The sequence below is a fragment of the Homarus americanus genome, unplaced genomic scaffold (assembly GCF_018991925.1).
Source record: "Homarus americanus isolate GMGI-L3 unplaced genomic scaffold, GMGI_Hamer_2.0 scaffold55640, whole genome shotgun sequence".
Taxonomy (NCBI): domain Eukaryota; kingdom Metazoa; phylum Arthropoda; class Malacostraca; order Decapoda; family Nephropidae; genus Homarus; species Homarus americanus.
Window position 1 is genome coordinate 4,121,866 of NW_024713650.1, and position 20,581 is coordinate 4,142,446.

Sequence of the window (20,581 nt, forward strand, 5' to 3'; positions counted from 1 at the left end):
CGTCTGCTTACTCTGGTGGGTGTTCCAAGAGTTTACAGCCCTCACTCCGAAAAGAAGTTTGCCCTCACAGACTTCCGGACTTAAACTTCTTCAATCTTGAGCTGTGACCCCTTGTGGGGGCAGAGCGTCCGCCAGCTCAAGTAAGGACACTCAACTGGTAGTGCCCCCTGAGATCACTTATAAACCCTCAGCTAGGTCCTTGCCCGTCGTAGTATAAGCTGCGTGGGATTCAGGCGCTCCAAATCTACGCAGGGTAGCTGAGATGCCGAAGTGCAGAGGCACCAGTGGCCCTCCTTTGAACATTTTCAACCAACTGACAGTCCCTAGCATATCTCTCGGGGACCAGATGGGGTGACAGTACTCCAGATGGGGAAAGCACTTCACTCCTGAATCTGTCCACGAGGACGGACTGCGTCTGAATATCTGAACGACCTTCTTATAAGACCCAATAATTTATTTTCCTGATTTACCTTCTTCTCACGTAGTAAGAACTTCAGCTCATTGTCAACATACACTCCTAGGTCCTTCTCACACAGTCTCCTTCAGTACATTTTCTTATTCCATTCAGGACACCTCCTTACCGTTGGTACCGCCCCAGATTGCATCCTCTACATGACATTGAATCTCCTTGGCCATTCTTCGACCATTCCTGGAGCCCTGAAGGTCCTTCTGCAGCTCTTACGTCCGCGGTTCTTAAATTTCCCAGAAATAACTTGGCGTCATCAGCAAGCTTGTTGTATGGAGGAGTGTACAACGTCAGGCATATCATTTATGAAACAAACAAACAACAGCGGGCCCAATATACACTACCCTGCGGTACCCCACTTGTTACAGGTACAGATGACGATTTCGTGCCATTAATCACCACATTCTTGCGGTCATGTAAGAAAAGTCTTCTATCCATAGGACATTTCCCCGAATTCGTACCCGCTTTGATTTGATTTTTGCAGCCTTTCGTGGGGTACACTGTCAGAAAGCCTTGGCAAAATCTAGGTAAATATTGTCGATATTACCACCCCGTTCTAGAATATGGGTCCAAATATCAATACCTTGAACCAATTGTGTCAAGCAAGAGCGCCCCCAGCATAAAAACCGTGTTGGCAATCTTTACAAAAGGTTGTTTCATAGTAGATGTTCCCATCTCAGCTGCATCTCTGATAATACTCTCAAGTACTTTACATATTATATGAATTCGACTCACCGGTCTACCAATTGTTTCAGTAAGTGCCTATCCTTCTACGAAGATAGGACTCAAATAAGCCCTTTCCATTCACTGGGGACCATTTGTTCATCCAGGCATTTACAAAACAGAATCTTCAGGGGCTCTGCAAGCTCGTTTGCACAGCTCATAGCACTCTAGGATTGCCATGTCAGGTCCAGGACTGCATGGACGCTGCTTCAGACGGTTATTTCTAATACCCTCTTCTGCGACACTGGCCTTTGGGTCAGTGCTGTGTCGAACCGTCTGTCTCCAAACGCAGGAAGGTTAGTTGCATCCTCTCTTGTGAACACTGAGGAAAAAAGCTGTTCAATGCCTCAGCTTTATCCTGGTCAAGTCTGCGTAGCTTCATCTTTAAGCCTTTCAAGGTCTGATACTCCTACTCGCGTTTTTCCAGGTACCGACTTTGCATAGCGGTAAAACGCCTTTGGGTTGACTTGACCTCGCGTGCAACCAGCCTTTGAACTCCCTTTTGGCCCTCCTCCTATCTTTTAGCGGTTTCTGGCTCTTGCGCCCATCCTCCTGTCTTGCTCATCGTTTGACCCAACCCCACGTCTTGGTGTCTGGGTTTTCTTCTTAATTTTGTCGACCGCCGCATGGTTCATGTGTAGGATCCTCGTATTCCTAAACACTGGGTTTGGTCTTGGTATATATTTATCGATCAAATGGGTCATTTACTAGTTATGATATTCAGCGTAGTGTCTGCGTTCTTGTACCTTAATAATAAGTCAGGCCGGTTGAGTACCCTCCATCTCTTCCTCATCCCATGTAATTTCCTTGCGTAATATTTGCACCTTGGCCTGGCCTTATCTTGAACAGGTAACAGTTAAATCTGAATGACAACACTGTATGGTGACTGGGTGCCAACTGGGGCAAAGGTGTTCCAGTTTGTACCATACCCTCTCGTTTATTTATCGTGATGAGGTCAAGTGGCAGGTGTTTGTTCCTCTGTAATGTGTTCAGTCTACCACATGGTGGAACAGAAAATTATCTCTCAGAGTTTCTACAAGTAGCAGGATTATTCAAGTGATGGGGGTTGACTCGTTTCTCCAGTCGATATCGCCATGGTTAAGTCCCCCCATGATAAGGAGGTGGCTGGGGATTGACATCGCCATTGTTTATTAAGTTCTTAGAGTTTCCTTTGATTTATTGGAGCGGCCACAGTTCGGGGGATCTGTAGATACACCCGACGATAAGTAAGTCCCCTCCTTTTAATTTAATTTTTACACCACTTGGACTCTTCAAAGACATCCTCCTGTACCCTCGCCTGTAGCTGGCTCTAAGGTCTTGCCTAGTAGTAACGAGTGAAAATACCTCACCGAATTGTCTATGTTCATGTTCTGATTGACTACATAGTTTATAAACATGCTTATCAATTATAACCACTATGATAATTTTACTGAATAAATTTTATTATTATTTACGTCACAATGTTAACCTAAGGCCAGTGTTTACCTGCTCAGCTGACACACAGGAGACCAGTGTAATTCAGGTCGATCTTGTCCTAATTACTGTAGTCTCACTAAACATATTTACAACACGAGATATTTCCATTATTCTTAAGTTTAATGTTAACTTTTCTTGCAATTCATGGTAAATTTATCGTATGAATATAAGATTTTAATGATGATATTTGTTTAATTAATGTTATTTTTGTGTGTGTGTGTATGACCTGCTAATATATACATTGTGCACAGTGAGCCACTGTGATCTTGTTTGATGATTGTATTGAATAATTTTTACTGTGTATGTATGTAAGGTTATAGTGAGGTGCTTCTTTTATTATTTTGTTTAAGTACACAGAATATGAATACAGTAGACCTAGGAATAATGCTTTGAATATGATTGATGAAGTAAACGATGGTAATAGAAACGTGCCCATGTAAAGCGAGTATTTCGACAAGTATTTTATTGAAGCCAAAGGATCACGAGAAGATTTGCCACCCAGTTTATTTCACTGTTATTAATTAACCTAATGTTGTTACTTGGAAGAGTTAGGTTAGGTTAGGTTCTTGTTAATGTGATTAATAAGACAACTCATAACTCAACTTGCAAAAACTGCAAATGGTATTGAGGAATTGCAATTTATATTATTTTGTTTTTCTGTAATTTTTAATCCTATAAATAGTTTGATCACCTAAAGATTATCACCGAAGCTTAATTCAACTAATGAGTGCCTCCCTAATGCTACCTGGGAAGGGTTAGGTTTGATTAGGTTGGGTAAGGTTGTATTAGGATGATTAATCTTAAACTGAATAAAAGTTATGAGGGCTAATCTTAAGGTGAAGTAAGCTGGGATGGAAATTCTTCAGGTGACCCAAAATTTTTATTGAAATTACTCCTACAAAAATATCTAAATGAGTCTGTTAGATAGGTAGATAGATGGATATTTATTATGTATATGGTACAGGCAGTCCCCGAGTTACGACCGTCTGACTTACCATCACCCGCACTTATGAACGGGATCCCAATACATTCACCACAAAAACTTGTAATTAAAATCCCATTTTTTACATTATTTACATTATTCATTATGTATGGGATATTATTGTTGTTTTGTATGGGCTTTAACCTAACCTAAACTATGGGTCCAGGAACTTATCCCTGTTGTAAGTTGGGGACAGCCTGTATACTCATCACGCAAGTTCACACACGCCCAAAAGTACCTTTACCATTTTGTATGAGACAATATGAAGCAACGGGTGAAGGATTTTGACAACCCTACTGAGACAACAGGAGTCACAGTGTTCAATTTGAAAATAATTGAACTTCTCCATAAGGATACTTTTTGGAGTTATGTGTACAGTACATAGACAGTGCAGGAATACAAACAATGGTAAAATAGTAAATTATATTTTAACTAAAGACTGTCAGAAAGAGACATTTAGATTTTACTGTACAGAACTGTATTTTAATTGTGGTCGTTTCCTTCTTGGATGTCACCCATTTTTCAGGGGGTAACTCAAAGGTTTATAAGATACTGTATAATATCTAATTAGCTTATCTATGATCTAACTCACGGGTGTGGAGGTAAAAATGGTATTATAATTGCAGTGAGACTTTATTTTCTATCTAGATGTGTTAGGTTAGGATAGTTTAGTCTAGGATTGGATAGGATAGTTAAGTTTAGAATTGGATAGGTTAGGTTAGGCTTAGTTTGCATTTGCATGGTTAATTATTTAATACAATGAAATAAATTGGGTGGACTAATCTCTGGTAATTTGAAAGATAATGTGGTACTGAATACATACAAACCCTCGTGAATTCTGATACTAAAATTTACCCTGCAGTCTGTACTTTATTCTCCGAGATGAAATATGATGGAACATGAGTTAAGTCTTGGGTATGTTAAGACTATGAAAATAACGCTAATTAAGTTTGATATTTCTGATTGTTACAAAAAAATACCTTAGAATTTACTCAGATCTCATGAAGGTTTTGCCCCAAGTTTATTTCACCTAAAGATTAACCACCAAAATGTTACTTGGGGAAGTTACTTTAGGTTAAAAAGTATCTCATATGACCCTTAAAGGATTAGTGTCAAGATTTAGGTATTTTATTCAGCTGGAAGAAACCAATGACACTTAATGGATTCAATTAGATTAGGTAGAATTAGGTTAAATTTGGTTAACATTGGGTTGGTTAATCTTAAAGTGGAATAAATTGGGGTTAATCTTATGGTGATCCCATTTCTGATACAGCTACTTATTTTGGTTAATATAGATGACTGTTTGTAGAGAACCAAAAAATACATTTCTACTGTACTACTGTATCTGGGGAGGAGGTCAGGTCAACCTAACCTAATCTAACCCAGTGAAAATCTAATCTTTATCTGATGGTCTACCAGTCACATCAAGAAATATAAGCTTTGACCTAACCTGACCTGACCTGACCTTCTCCCCTTAAGAAGAAATAAAGTCTGTCAATTGGCTTATTTTTTTTTTATGTATTAGATTATATTGATTTGACCCATTAAACATTGCAAGAAAGTTTAGTGTCATTTTGGAAGCTATGAACACCTATTTTTTGGTGTGCCCTTACTTCATTATACTGTACTGTACCTAATGCATTACCTTGCAGCATGCTTTTCTGTACATAGATTTACCAGTTATGGAAGTTTGGAATCATCTGAAGAATCTCCATCCCAGTGGTAGTAAAGCGTTAGGCTCGGGGCGGGTCGGGTCGCGTTTGCCTGTAACACAGCGCGGTCCGCACTGGGCCTCGTTGAGCGGCAGAAAGTGTACAGTGATTACATAAGATCATCAAGATCATCTTAGTGATGTGAAAGTGTAAATCGAAGTAGATTTTTAATGCTAGACGCGATATATTTTTGAAAACTCAATCTCCACCGAGTTGAGGTACAGCCCAGGTCAAGAGGCCTACAACCACAAAATCACTGCCATATGACGAAACTTTTATTTAATTTTTTTTACGGAGTTGTGGTCACGCTGTGATAAAGGTCAACCAGGGAGTGTAGTACTGTGCCTTTAGTTAAATCAGTTCATAGTGTTATCAGTGACCAGGAAGAGGTTGTAAATAACTTAAAGTGAAGAACAAATTGGCAAGCAAGCTGGTAAGGCACTACTGCCAGCAGAAACCAAGTAGTGTCATAGGTGCCACAGAGACTTTAAATTTTATTTTGTTTGTGTGCTTTCTCATGGACTGATAGCACAAAGAGATATAGTCGTTGATGAGAACAAGAAAAGAAAGTACAGCCACTCCTCGACTTACATTTACGATGTTAGGGACCCAAATCCAGGTCAAGATGTAAGTCTAAAAATGCGAAAATAATAAATAGAAAATCTAAAATGGGTGTCTCTTTTTCTTCTCAGCACCACAAAAATTACTTAAGCTTGCCACCATTTTAAAAGGGAATTGCAAACGAAAATTTTGTCAGTAATAAGCGCAATCACTAACGCTGACCTCGAAAATATGTAATTTGAAATTTTTTGGTACAACTGGAGTGTCGAGGAGTGGCTAAGGAAATAATAGTTAAAATAAAAATAAAATCAACAAGCTTGGGTATCCTCAAAGGCATTCTAGTATTGCCCCAAGAAAGATTATTTATTTTTCTAAGTTTCTAAAGGACTGAGTGGGTGTATAAAATCTGTTATTCATAGCAAAATGCAGTGTACATAGAGATAGCACATAGATACCGACAAATTGCCAAAGTGAACTGAAAAAAAGAAGAGAAGAAAACAGAAGACAACTCTAAAGGCAACAGGGAAGATAACACCAGCAGAGGGCAGCTAAGAACTGTTTGGTTTTTGTTTTTACTTAAATAGGTGTAGATCTAGCACACAGTCTGCACCCCCACAACAACAACAACCTGCAGGGGTAGCGGATATGAATTGATACGGCCTGATAATGCAACGCGTTGAGGATGATGCAAGCTGCCGTAAAAAGCATGAAGGCTGTTGCTGTGTGCCCTGATTGCATAGTCAAGGTGAAAAGAAGCGTTGCAAGCCATAAGAAAACAGGTTCCTAGGGACGAAAATAGATAAAGCTGGAGCCCTGCTGGTTGCCCAAGCTGGAACAAGTTGGGAAAGATCCTTGCTAAGACTGAGGAAGTAGCCAACAGAATGAGAGGTGGTTTCTAAGAGAGTTATGCTGAGGCATAGCAGAGACCCCGCAGGGGAGGTGGTGGAAGTAATGCAGGATCAGAGCATAAGTTCTACAACCAGCTGGGACTCCAGTGTGTCGAGAAAAGAAATGATCGCGGACCTACTGTTAGTAGGAACAAGGGAACGTTTCAGCGCAGGAACAATGTAATAGTTTTTGGAGAGCCAGAAGCGGAGGAACTGAGAGTAAGATAACCGCGATAAGATACAGTTTAAGAATATTTGTGCAGAGGTTCTAAAGATGCCATCAACCCCTCAACAGAGATGTGAGGAGGCTGGAAACAAAAGCAGGGGATAAGCCTCGCCCCCTCAGGATCACTAGTGAGTGGGAGGAGAAATGGGAGGTTATTCGGCAGGCAAACTTAGCAGGCGAGGCAGGCAGGAGTGCATTCACATTCACCAGATCGCCTTGTTAATGCAGAGGAACAGCAAACAGGGAGGTTGAAGAGACGAGGAGACGGGTGTACATGGGTTATGTTAGGAAGAGGGTGAGTGGAAACTAAATGTGCCAACACAGGGCCAGAGAGCAACCTTTTACCCCTCCACCGCTTTACCCCCACCCGGGAGGTGGCACCAGCTCCGCCTAACAGCGGGAGGGCGCCCGATGAGGCCTAATCACACCCTGCAAAATCTGATTATGCGGTGCAGAACTTTTTTCAATAAACTGTTAATTATTATTATTGGCCCATTATTATTTACAGTATTATTAAATCACTTCAGCTTCTGAGAATGGGGGGTGTGGGAAGTTTACTAGGAGCAAGACGTTACCGGGCGATTCTGGCTTGAATGTGTATGCACTAATACTGACCGTTTTCTTACGATAAGAGAGAGGAGTTTGGAACACTACTGAAGGTACACCAACCAGATATTGTAGGGCTGTAGAACTTTGTTGTACAGAACAGGAGAATCGACAGAGGAATGTGAGTTCAGTATTGCTGGATATGACTCATTTTGCAGACCTTTCTCAAGAAACTTGCAAGAGGGTGTGGTTATCTCTGTACAGAAACCAAGACCTTAAGAGCCAGCCAGGTGAGGGGTACCAGAGGAGAGGATGTTTTTGAAGAGTCCAAGTGATTGTAGAGAAATTAAATTAAAGGGAAGAGACTTACTTAGCAAATAAGATTGTATCTACGAATCTTAAACTGTAGCTTATTAACCAAAAGGAACTTAGAGCCTTAATAGACAATGCAGCGATGCTCCAGCTAGCCACACTCCTTATCATGGGGGACTTTAACTATAGCGACATTGACTGGAGAAAACGAGTTCACTAAATGACTTGAATAACCCCTGCTACTCTTTGTAGAAACTGAGAGACAATTTTCTGTTCCAACATGTTAGAGACCCGACACATTACAGAACCATACCCAAGCCACTAGACTCATCCGCAACAAACGAGGAGGTATGGTGTGCAAACTAGAACTACCTTGCCCCAGTTGGCACCAGTCACCATACAGTGTTGTCATTCCAGATTTAACTGTTACCAGGTTCAGATAAGATAGGCCAAAAAGGTCTGCAAATATTACAAAGGGAATTACAAATGGGATGAAGGAAGAGAGATGAGGTATCCACTGGCCTCCTCATTAGGGGCTTCCAGAAGCATGAACAACTGAATATCATAACTAGTAAAGTGACCCAATTGATCGATAAATATATACTGGGAGTGACCAATTGCCTCTAGGAATACGAGGGGATCTACACATGAGCCAAGGTGGCGGTCGACAACAAAGTTAAGAAGAAAACCCAGAAATTCAAAGACGTGGGTTACAGGTCAAAAGATGTGTGGGACATTGAGATGTATGCAAGAGCCAGAAACCAAGCAAAGGAAATTATTAGAAGAGTGAAGAGTTCAGAGGCTGGTTGCGGCAGTCAAGTCAAACCAAAGTTTTGCCGCTATGCAAAGTCGAGTAAAACGCGAGTAGGAGTATCAGACCTGAGGCTTTGAAGATGGTAGTTGCAGATTTCTGACCAGATGGCTGAGGTGATGAACAGCTTCTTTTCTCGGTGTTCCAAGAGAGATAAATTAACGCTTCCTGCGTTTGAGGATGAGCGGTTCGACACAGCGCGGCACACATTGTGTTCACAGAAGAGGTGTTAGAAATAAACTGTCAAGGCTAAGGTCCATAAGAGTCCCCGGCGGCCTGACATGGTGCATCCTAGGTGCTAGAGAGTTGTTACTGCTTAACCACCCGAGCCTAAGCCCTGTTTTGTAATGCCTGGATGAACGAAAGGTCTGATGGCTTATGTGAGTCTATCTTCCGAGGGCGATCGTCACTCCGCGAACAACTATGAACCCGGTGAGCCTGACCAGCATAATATGTAAAGTCCTTGAGAGTATTATCAGAGATGCAGCGATGGAACATCTACAAAAAACAACCTTGGAGATTTGCTAACTCGGTTTATGTCGGGCGGCTCCTGCTTAACACAATTGCTCAACTTATTGGATATTTGGACCCATATTCTGGAACAGGGTAGTATATCGACAATATTTACCTAGATTTGCCAAGGCTTTACGACAGTGTACTTACGAAGGCTGAAAATCGAGCTGGAAGGGTACGGAATTCAGGGAAATGTCCTTGCATGGATAGAAGACTTTCACATGACCGCAAGGAGTGTGTGGTGATTAATATCACGAAATCATCATGTTAACTGTCACAGAGTGGTGGGGTACCACAGGGCAGTGTGGGCCCGCTGTTGTTTGTTTGTTTCACCAAATGACATGCCTGACGTACTCCTCTATACAAATGTTTGCCGATGATTCCAAGTTATTTCCCGGGAAATCAAGAATAGCGGACTGTGAAGTTGCAGAAGGATCTCTGAAACTCAAAAATGGTCGAAATGGCTGCCGAGATTCAATGTCATGGGAGGTGTAGAGACGCACCTGGGGCGTACCAACGGTAGGAGGCGTATCTATGTCCCAACTGGATGAAGAAGGTAAATCGGGAAATGCATTGTTGGGTCTTATATAAGAAGGTCGTTCCAGATATCTGAACGGTCTGTCCCTCGTAACGATCTTCAAATTGAAGTGCTTCCCCCATCTAGTACTGTCTGCCTGTCACGGTCCCCGAGATATCCTTGGGACTGTCAGTTGGTTGAAAATGTTCAAGGAGGGCCGCTAGACTGGTGCGCCTGCACTTCGGCACCTCAACTACCTGAGAGATTGGGTAGCCACAGACTGCCTATTATACCCTGTACTACAGGCGGGCAAGGGGCGTCCTAATTGAGTGTATAAGCATCTCAGGGGCACTACTCAGTCGAGTGTCACTTACTTGGGCTGGCGGACGCTCGCCCTACAAGGGTCACAGCTCAAAGATTGAAGAAGCAGCAAGTCAGAAAACTGTGAGGGGCAAACTTTTTCGGAGTGAGAGTTGTGAGCTCTGGAACAATCTGCAAGAAAGTGTTGTGGCGGCACCGAGTGTGAAAAGAGCTCTTTCAGGAACAAGACTTGACCCACACTGGAGCAGGTTCAGGTACATTCAGGAGCCAGTGCATGCCCAGTACTTGCCAACAGTGCATAACAGGGAACGTGACCAAATCACTTAAAAGCGGCCTAATAGGCCGATCAGTAGTGAAGAAGGATAAAGTAAAAAGATTATTTCACCTAAAGATTAATACCATCCTAATGTTATTTTGGGATGAGGTTAGGAAAGTGTTAGAGGTTATTCTTTAGGTGAGTAAGCTGAGTTGAATTCTTTATGCTATCGTCATATCTAAAAGCACTAAGGAGATGAGCTCTTGTGAGAGGGAGAATGAGAGGCACAGAATAATCACAAGGGAAGGAGACAGAGATCAGCCCTTAGAATACAGCTTAGAGATGGGTGTGAGGGTATGAAGGACCAGTGTGTGAACCCCTGTGTTTAACTCGCCATCAAACAACCTGAGGATAACCTAGTCTTATATATTTAAGTAGTGACACCTGATTTGTTGTATACTTTATGGTATGTTAATTATCTACCACCACCGCTGTACACATAGAATTGAACCAAAAGAAATCACAAGGGCTTGAATACTGTAATTAAAGATGCAGTGTCTCAAGCGCAGATAATTTTTGTACGATTTTATACATAAATATATGTTTGTCACTTCGAAGTTAAATATCACAAAGTATAATATAAATTAGTTTCATTACTTAGATATAAGACTGTTCTCTGATGGACCCACACAGCAAGAGGCAGACAGGTGACAGTGAGAGCCCGTAGCTGGAACTTTAAAAGCCTCTGGCAGGTTTGTATTGACTGGCGTGTGGGAACTAGATAACAACATAAGAAGGGAGGAAACTGCAGCGGGCCTATTGGTCCATATTGGGCAGTGCCGTTTACACCCAACCCCTATCACTCATATATCCGCCCAGCCTATATTTGAAGCTACCCAGATATAGTTAGATAGATAAAGATGCCTGTATTCATTTATTTACTCGTTAAAAGAAATATTGTCTTGCTCTCGCTCCAGGCAGATGAGTGTGGTCACCAGGTTACTGCCAGCAACACGTAATGGGATACAATTACTGAGGCTGGGTGTGTTGTCGCCTGTGATCAGGGGTGGTGGTGAGGCCACGTTATGGCCACACTCCAGCAGGGTGGCCTCTCTGACTTTGACCTTCATCAACATCAACAGCCGAGGGATGGCCTCTAAGGTTAGGAGGCCGGTCTGTACTCATTCTCAGCCAAGTGCATTGTGTATTTATTGCTGATATAATATATTACTGCGTATTCTGATTGAGTATTAACATATCAAGACTAAAATTTTGAAAAATATAACCCAGATAGATATTAATCAGTAAATTCGTCATACAAGTTCACAATGGTTCATCATATACAGAGGCAGTATAGGTTACACAAACAATAATAAATGTTCAACATTAAGTCAGCCAAGGACAGCCCTAGAATTCCCACTGGTTTCCCCCAAATAAAGAATTATCTATACATTAAACATTGGGCATTACGTTAAGCTTCCGATATAGTCAAGGGCCAGAACTTGCTAACAGTGCTTTAACAGAGACGTAGCCGACCGCCCAAGCGGCTAACGAGCCGATCAGTGGCGAAGAGGATAAAAGTAAAAAAGGAAGTATTTATTGTATATTTAGGGAATTCAAATGATAAGTAGTTGTTGGTGAATGTAGTTTCGTCCAGTACTGTACATTTTGTGATTGTAGGATGCTAATATTAACATGTTGTTGTAGATATGATTGGGGAAATTTTGGAGTGAAGTAAATTTACCGTCGAAGTCACAAACAAGTTAACGCTTTCGGAGAAGGGGGCGGGGTTAGCATCAGACCGAACGGTCCACACCAACGCAGTGACAAGTGGTGTTGACAACAATGCTGTCAACAGTTGTGAGAATAAAAGATCACAACAAGTTGGGATTTGAGAACATTAATTTGGACAACATTTCTGCCCCAAAATAATATTTCCTATTGATGAGCTGTAAATCTTAAGGAATGTTGCAATCATTGATGGCAACATGTTGGTAACAGTGGTGTTGTCTCCCTGCAGTTGGCAACATTTCACCAGTTGACTCACACTAACAGAACAAGGGAGATGTTCTCTGTCTCCAAGCTTCATTAATTTGATTATTGTGTGCATTTAGCTGTAATTACGTAATGGAATGGATGAAAGAAAATGTCCTTCTCTTAATAGAGCTTTATCGCTCCCACCCAATATTATGGGACCCAAAGAACATTAACTATAAAGACAAAATAAAGAAGAATGAAGCGTGGAGGGAAATAGCAGCTATAATGAAAGTGGAGAGGGTAGAAGTTGAAAAGAAGACGAAAATCGTGGTGGCCCAGTTTCAGAGAGAAATGAGAAAGACCCTGGAAAAGAAACCTGATGGAACAGAGGGAAATTATACATCAAAATGGTTCGCCTTCAGAAGTTTGTTTTTCTTATTGAACAACAAGGAAACACCTCATCGTAGTTGTGAAGCTGAAATACAGGTATGTAATAAAAATAATTTGTATTTGTTATATTAATGCTTTAGTTATATCTTACAGAAATATGTACAAGGAAACTTACACTTTGTTTACTTAGCTGTATTTATCCTCACTACTGTACTGTACTTTATACTTGCATATAAATCATTATTTAAACTTGGATGCAGTGTTCAGTGTTTTTACTTTCTGAGTTAGATAAATATGATTATTATATTTATATTTAAGAACATATAAATTTCAGGAATATTGGAAATAGTATTAGAAATAATTGTAATAAAATCTCGGATGTTAGTATTTATTTGCATATTCCTACTTTTTTATTTATTTTTTTTTCCTTACAGTTTGAGGCTTATGAAACACCCGTAGAATATAAAAATACACACGTAATAGAAGAGGATTGGAATCACAAAGAACAACTCAGAGAACAGCCGTCACCCCACTCTGTAGTCAGTGTTTGTGAGAAAGATGCTGAGAATTACGTCTATACCTCCACCACTGAAACGAAATTCGGGAAACAAAACTTAAAAAGGAGACGGGATTCGATGACTGAGGAGGCTTATCAGGTTATGAAGCCAATGCAACAGCGGTGTAGAGAAAAGGATGAATTTCAAATCTTCGGAGAACTCATTGCCTGCAAACTTAGAAAACTTAGTACACAATATGCGAGGTCTACAGTTGAACATCACATTAATAACATTATTTACCAAGCTGAATTGGGGCATTATGATAACCCTCCTGAATATCCAACCCAGCAGGTATATCGTTCACAAACGCTTCATTACAAACTTCTAACATTTCCATTTACGTTGACAGTTTAACGTTAAAGGTAGTGTTAATGTTATTTTGATGCCGCTTTTGGGTGTGTTATATATATATGCAGTGGCATTTAATTTAGCCATTAAAGATTTCATAGTTAAATTCCTTCGTCAGTAGGTTTACCCAAACGTATACTTAACTTGTTGGTTAAACTGAGACTCTACCTTGATATTCAATTCCTATCGTAAAAAGAAATGTTCGAATTCACGCGGTTATAGAATCCAGCCCAGCCTAATCGACCAACTTGGACCTGGAAGGGAGGACATGACCCCCTCCCCCACCCCCAAGATCCTCTGGAGTGTGTCGCAACCTTCTCGTGTGACTTTAAATTTTTAACTAAATCAAATTACTACTTTTTCCTTATATTTATGATCTTTGGTGTTTTGATTGATTTTTTTTTTTTTACATAAGGGTGAAGGCGAGAAAGAAGATAGATAAATCAATGGTTTTGGACGAAAGGGTGACTGGATGAATATGGAGGGACGGCAAGAGGTTCAATGTTAGAAAATACCACGAATGGAACTTTGGTGAGAATTAGCTTTTTCAGGAGCAATTATCCAATCTAATGCTTTCTAACCTAATCAAAAAATACTTAAGGGTAATAAATTTGTGTAAAATTGGTAAAGTTTGTTGTGTATCAAAAACGATAGATTCGTAGTGGTGTTAACATTGGGGGTTTTATGAGTGGTGGCCTCTGGTAATTCATGGGAAGTGGGGGGTTGGTGGGTGTTCCAGTCTAGTCTAATCCAGTCGACCTGTTGCTACCGGGGAGTGACTAGGAGGTTAGAAGACTATCTGTGGTAGTTTTTCTCTTCACCTTATCATATATCTCTCAATTGTCAACTATGGTGAGTTATAATGACCTTGTTAACTATGCAGTATTAGTTTAGTGAATCAGTCTGTAGTGGTTCAATTTGTTATGTAGGTATTAGGAATATTTATGACATATTAATACCCAGTTGATTTGTTTGATTTACTTTTAATGGGTGTCAGTAATTACCGTGTTAGTAATTGTTGTTAGTTATTGTTGTATTAAGCATTATTTTCTTCTCATATACTGCACTTTATAAGTAACACGTCTACATTTATATATATATATATATATATGTTTCGTGTTGTCCGTAACAGTAATTACCTTATATTTTAACTGTTAATCATTGGGTGGTGTTAAATTGGCAAATCTTAAGCCTTCCTGGAATCAATAATACCAGAGTACTAAATTTTAATAATGGCAGAAAAAACATTGTCATGGTCTAACCTTGGTTGGGTATGTACTGTAAACGTTCACTGTCTATGTACATTGTATACCTACACTGTACATTGTATACCTACATTACTATACAATGTATACCTTCACTATGTATACTGTGTGTATACCTACTCTGTATATTATTCTAACTACACTCAGCATTATATACGTACACTACCACTTATAAACCATTGAGAACTTGTAAGATAGTTTTAGTGAATATATAATGTATAAGCAGTAACCAGTCCCAGTGGGTAGCCTTGAAGAGGGAGTCCAGGCTGGCGGGAGTATTACAGATCGACCAGTCTTATTTTCACTTTACTCTCTACCTAAGAAAATAAGGTTAAGTATTATAGTCTGAGTAATTTACACCAAGTTGAAATATTAACCTTGTGTGTATGGAATTACATTACTGTACTTTTATATCCCAAATGTATAATACAGTACACTACAGTATATATGTTGTATATCCCAGAGCTGTAGAGTATATCCCAGTTCTGTAGAGTATATCCCAGTTCTGTAGAGTATATCCCAGTTCTGTAGAGTATATCCCAGTTCTGTAGAGTATATCTCAGTTCTGTAGAGTATATCCCAGTTCTGTAGAGTATATCCCAGTTCTGTAGAGTATATCCCAGTTCTGTAGAGTATATCCCAGTTCTGTAGAGTATATCCCAGTTCTGTAGAGTATATCCCAGTTCTGTAGAGTATATAGTATATCCCAGTCCCAGTTCTGTAGAGTACCTGTATATCCCAGTTCTGTAGAGTATATCCCAGTTCTGTAGAGTATATCTCAGTGCTGTAGAGTATATCCCAGTTCTGTAGAGTATATCCCAGTTCTGTAGAGTATATCCCAGTTCTGTAGAGTATATCCCAGTTCTGTAGAGTATATCCCAGTTCTGTAGAGTACCTGTATATCCCAGTTCTGTACAGTATATCCCAGTTCTGTAGAGTATGTCCCAGTTCTGTAGAGTACCTGTATATCCCAGTTCTGTAGAGTATATCCCAGTTCTGTAGAGTATATCTCAGTTCTGTACAGTATAACCTATTTTTTGGATATGTTGGTGTTACAGTAGAAATGTAAATACCTCTCAATACTGTGTCCTGGGTTCAAGTCTTGACCCTGTACAGAGGTGAGAAGGGTGTTAGCCACTGTGACACTACCAAACATGGCAGGTTTTCTCTGGCTATTACAGTCTCCTCTTGTACTAACACTGGATATTAAAGGTCGTAACGAAGAACAGACCAACAACCTGATGAAATATGTTACAGGTTACAGTATTATGTAATTTGCCTGCCATATGATCAATTTTGTTCCGTATTTTTGATGATATTCGCTGCCCTCATTGTTAAGTTTGTAGTATGAAGGACCCACAGTGGAAATACAGTTGGGCTATCCTTGTTTAAAATCAACTTACTAGTCTTTACCATTGGCTCCATACTAGGACATACTAGTGGGAACATATTTTTAACACTTTTACTGAATGAATATCTAACTGTCTGTGTATCAACTCCACACCACCAGGCTCAGAAACTCACAGCTGGAGAACGGGAAACGAAACTGAAACCTTTGCTGGATGACAACTGGACGATGGTAGATGGTCGTGATGCTATGAAGAAAACGTTCCTTTTTAAAGATTTCAATGAGGTGGGTTATAGTACTTAATGCCCTCTGAGGATTGGCTGGTTGACACGAGTATTCAGGAGGGACTTTTATGGCCTTTTTTGGCTGCCATCTATGTAACGCGTGAGCTGTGTCATTCCGTTTTGTCTCCTTTATGTATTGCTTCAACTTGATCTCTTGGCTGTTTTCCCTCTGACCCAACACCTAAGATCATACATTTTACAGGTATACTATGTTGAAGGAATGGAAAGCAACATTTGGGGCAGCAATACTGTGTGATGGTTTTCATAATGTGTAAAGTATGAGAAATGGTGCAGTGGGACAAGTCTTCGTACAATTCGCAGCAGTATACCACATTTTATCCTCTTCATCACTGATCAGCTCATTAGCCACTTGGGCATTCGGACGTGTCTCTGTTATGCACTGATGGCAAGTACTGGACATGTACTGGCTCCTGACTGTATCTGTATCTGCTCCAGAGTTGGCCAAGTCTGGTCTTGAAAGAGCTTGTACTCGGTGCTGTCACAACACTAGGGCAGATTATTCCGGGGGTTTACAAGTTTTACTCTGAAAAAGTTTGTCCACACAGTTTTTTTTTTTAATAATTTTGTGCTTATTGTACATTTTACCTATCTCTCATATATACAGTACCAAATACAGTATATTAATTCCTGCTGTTTCCTTTCTTTCATTGTGATAAAATTCTTACATTAAATATTGTGTACAGCATTGAGACTTGAAGCTTGAGACAATAGACCACTATAGTCTTAATCCCCCTTCAGTTCACTACTGTTATATGCTGTTTAAGTACATGATGAATGACTAGGTGTACTGTATTAAAACCACATCTTTCAGAACCATAATAAAATGTCAATGAATACCAGATATGTATATTTCTCAGATGTGTAGAGTACAGTATATATGCAGTTGGTTCAATTCCTCTTACTGTGGTCAATGGTGCAGTATATACAGTACAGTTACACCAAGTTATAAATATGAATCAAGGAGAGTAATGTTCAGTGTGCTCTGTGTTTTTGTATACAGTTTCTTATGTTATTGTGTTGTGTGCATCATAGATTTACATTTTGTTTTGATTGCATTATATAGGTTATGTTCTCAGAGTTCGATAAATATGAAATAATTAAACAAAATCTCATAATGTTGTATATATATATGTGAAAAAAAAACTTAAAATGCCTTCAGTAGAATCAAACCTCAGATGAATCTTCAATTTGTCTTTCAGGCCTGGGGTTGGATGAGCTGTGTGGCACTAAGGGGAGAGAAGATTGACCACCATCCTGAATGGTTCAATGTCTACAACAAAGTAGAGGTGACTTGGTCTACTCACGACTGTGGTGGACTGTCTGCCAAGGATATCGTGATGGCTAAGTTCTGTGACGACACCTCCAAGTAGTTCAGCAAGTGAGGGGTGAGAAGGAAGGAAGGAAGTCTGGGATTTTGGCAAGATTAGGAACCCCAGTTTATTTCACTTGATGATTGATTAAACAGCCTAATGCTAACCTAACCTAACCAAACCTTACCTGATCTAACCTTACCCCCCATTAAAACACCCTAATGCTAACTTAACCTACCTTAACCCTACATAATCCCCCCCCCCCCTCCCCATTTACCACTAGTACACTGTTTAATCATTAGCTGAAACAAATTGGGATTCCTAATATTCACAAGATCCATAGTTTGTCAAATGAATAAGTTGGATATGTTGACGACGAAGGGAATTCTAAAATGTTAGGAATCATTGTAAACAGAAGAGTAAATATTATTCATAAAATCGAAGGAATCGAGATAGAATTACAGTATATTACTACAACTGTATTTTTTTTTTGTATTTAGTTTTGTATAAGATGTAGATGTATATTTTGACAGTAGCTACAGTATCATATCTTTATGAGTGTACAATAATCTGAACATAACCAGTGTCAGAATGTGAAGTGGTATTGTTATTGAAGTTGATTTAGTAGACGTGTTTATTCTTTTGTACTTGTTGATGATTTTTTTTTTACGGTTAACCTTAAAATTACTGTTATACTTCTTAATAATTTTACAATGAATAATGGGCTTTGATATTATTTACAAGATGACAATTCACACTTTTTTTCCTCACTATATCAAGATAATTTAATCCATTTCCTAGATAGAACACTGTAACTATTCTCTACATATACTGCACTGTACCATTACCACACTCATCATAGAAATAAAAACACAAAAATATCGATGACCTGAATCACATGTTGGTAAATTGGATCTTGAAAAAACACAATAGCTTATTAACTATCCATAGTATTGTTGATATTTAATTGAACTATTTCAGGCCAGGTATATATCATGATCTAATTGGTGTAATCAATATCAGGATACATTATGTACGTTGGTATGGGGCTTCCAGATTCATTTAGCATGTTGAATGTATCTTGTGTGATGTAATGGTAATGTACGGTGCTGTGAATATCTGGTTATTTGTTTCTGGCTAAAATAAACAAAAGTTACCACCATCTTATTGGGTTTTGTATTAGTTTTCCTTTGAGAATAGGTAGGTTAGTATTAGTCAGTAATATGATCAAACAAGTGTGTTAATTATTTAGTATTGTATGTACAGTATATAGTAAATGTGGGGACATAGTTCAAGTTTTTACTATATTCTAAGCAGATGTGCACTTCAGCATGTATGTATACAGACAATGCACTTTACAGTATACTGCACAGTTCAGTATATATACAGTATAAGCAGTGCAGATATACTGTACAGTTCAGATGCATATAGACAATGCAGATATACTGAACTACCATCCAGTATATACTGTATATACTCAAAGCAGGTACAGTATACAGTTCAGCTTGTACTGTAAATAGACAATGCAGATATACAGTACAATAAATAGACTGTACAGGTAACATACAACCAATGTAGTCACAATCCAGAGCTTCTTAACCCCTAGGTGGATGATGGTATATCTTAGAGGGCTTAACTTGCTGCACCTCACAGGGACTGCCTCATCCACCCCAGAGTGTTACTGTAATGCATTCAAGAGAGGTGCTCCCTTTCTTGTGGCAACTGTCAAAAGTCTGACGTTGTTTTTAACCCAAATCTTGTGATTATGTGATTGCTGCTGGGTGGAAATATACAGACAAGATAAACAATTGCTGAGACGACTACCTTATAGCATGCAAAGGTTCCATCTATGGTATGTATACATCTTTACACTTCATTGTTTAGTGGGGTGCAGATACGTTATGGAGCCAGTACTTGCCAACAGTGCATAACAGCCAGTACTTGCCAACAGTCCATAACAGCCAGTACTTGCCAGTCCATACAGTCTTGCCAACAGTATAACAGCCAGTACTTGCCAACAGTCCATAACAGCCAGTACTTGCCAACAGTGCATAACAGCCAGTACTTGCCAACAGTCCATACATGTTTAGTACTTGCCAACAGTCCATAACAGAGCCAGTACTTGCCAACAGTCCATAACAGAGCCAGTACTTGCCAACAGTCCATACATGTTTAGTACTTGCCAACAGTGCATAACAGAGCCAGTACTTACTAATAGTCCATACATGTTTAGTACTTGCCAACAGTCCATAACAGAGCCAGTACTTGCCAACAGTCCATACATGTTTAGTACTTGCCAACAGTCCATAACAGAGCCAGTACTTGCCAACAGTCCATACATGTTTAGTACTTGCCAACAGTGCATAACAGAGCCAGTACTTGCTAACAGTCCATACATGTTTAGTACTTGCCTGCAGCCAATACATATCTAGTACTTGCCAGCCGTGCATAACAGAACCAGTACTTGCCAACAGAGACGTGAGCGAGCACCCAAGCAGCTAACAAGCCAATTAATGGTAAAGAGGAAAAAGTAAGGTACAGTAAAGTGAATCTCAAAGTAGGGAGTGAAATATGAGGGAAAAGTGGTGCAGGAAAAGAGTGTGAACAAAAGGGAAATGGGGCAGAATAAAGATACACTTAACATATACTAATAACCTCGTCTAACATAAAAGGTGAATTATTAACTTTCTAATGAGTCAATGTCATAATGAATTGCTCTTTAGATTCAAGTTTTTATTTGGTACATGAGGAATCATACAAATTTACTTCACA

The 20,581-nt window shown here is 39.6% G+C and overlaps 1 protein-coding gene across 1 annotated transcript; it reads left to right on the top strand.

Annotated features, from left to right (window-relative positions):
* The first annotated feature begins 11,878 nt into the window (after positions 1-11,878).
* Positions 11,879-18,976, top strand: LOC121873910. Its single transcript, XM_042377792.1, has 4 exons — positions 11,879-12,772; positions 13,111-13,524; positions 16,357-16,479; positions 17,699-18,976. Exons 1-4 carry the CDS (start codon positions 12,437-12,439, stop codon positions 17,867-17,869), a joined length of 1,044 nt encoding a protein of 347 aa, XP_042233726.1. The 5' UTR covers positions 11,879-12,436; the 3' UTR covers positions 17,870-18,976.
* Positions 18,977-20,581: the final 1,605 nt, after the last annotated feature.

Bases quoted from the DNA above. Each gene is read 5' to 3' on its own strand.
- LOC121873910 (XM_042377792.1), top strand. From the start codon at position 12,437: ATGGAATGGATGAAAGAAAATGTCCTTCTCTTAATAGAGCTTTATCGC. The intron at 13,525-16,356 runs GTATATCGTTCA...CCACACCACCAG, and splicing joins CTGAATATCCAACCCAGCAG to GCTCAGAAACTCACAGCTGG. The intron at 16,480-17,698 runs GTGGGTTATAGT...TTTGTCTTTCAG, and splicing joins TTTTTAAAGATTTCAATGAG to GCCTGGGGTTGGATGAGCTG.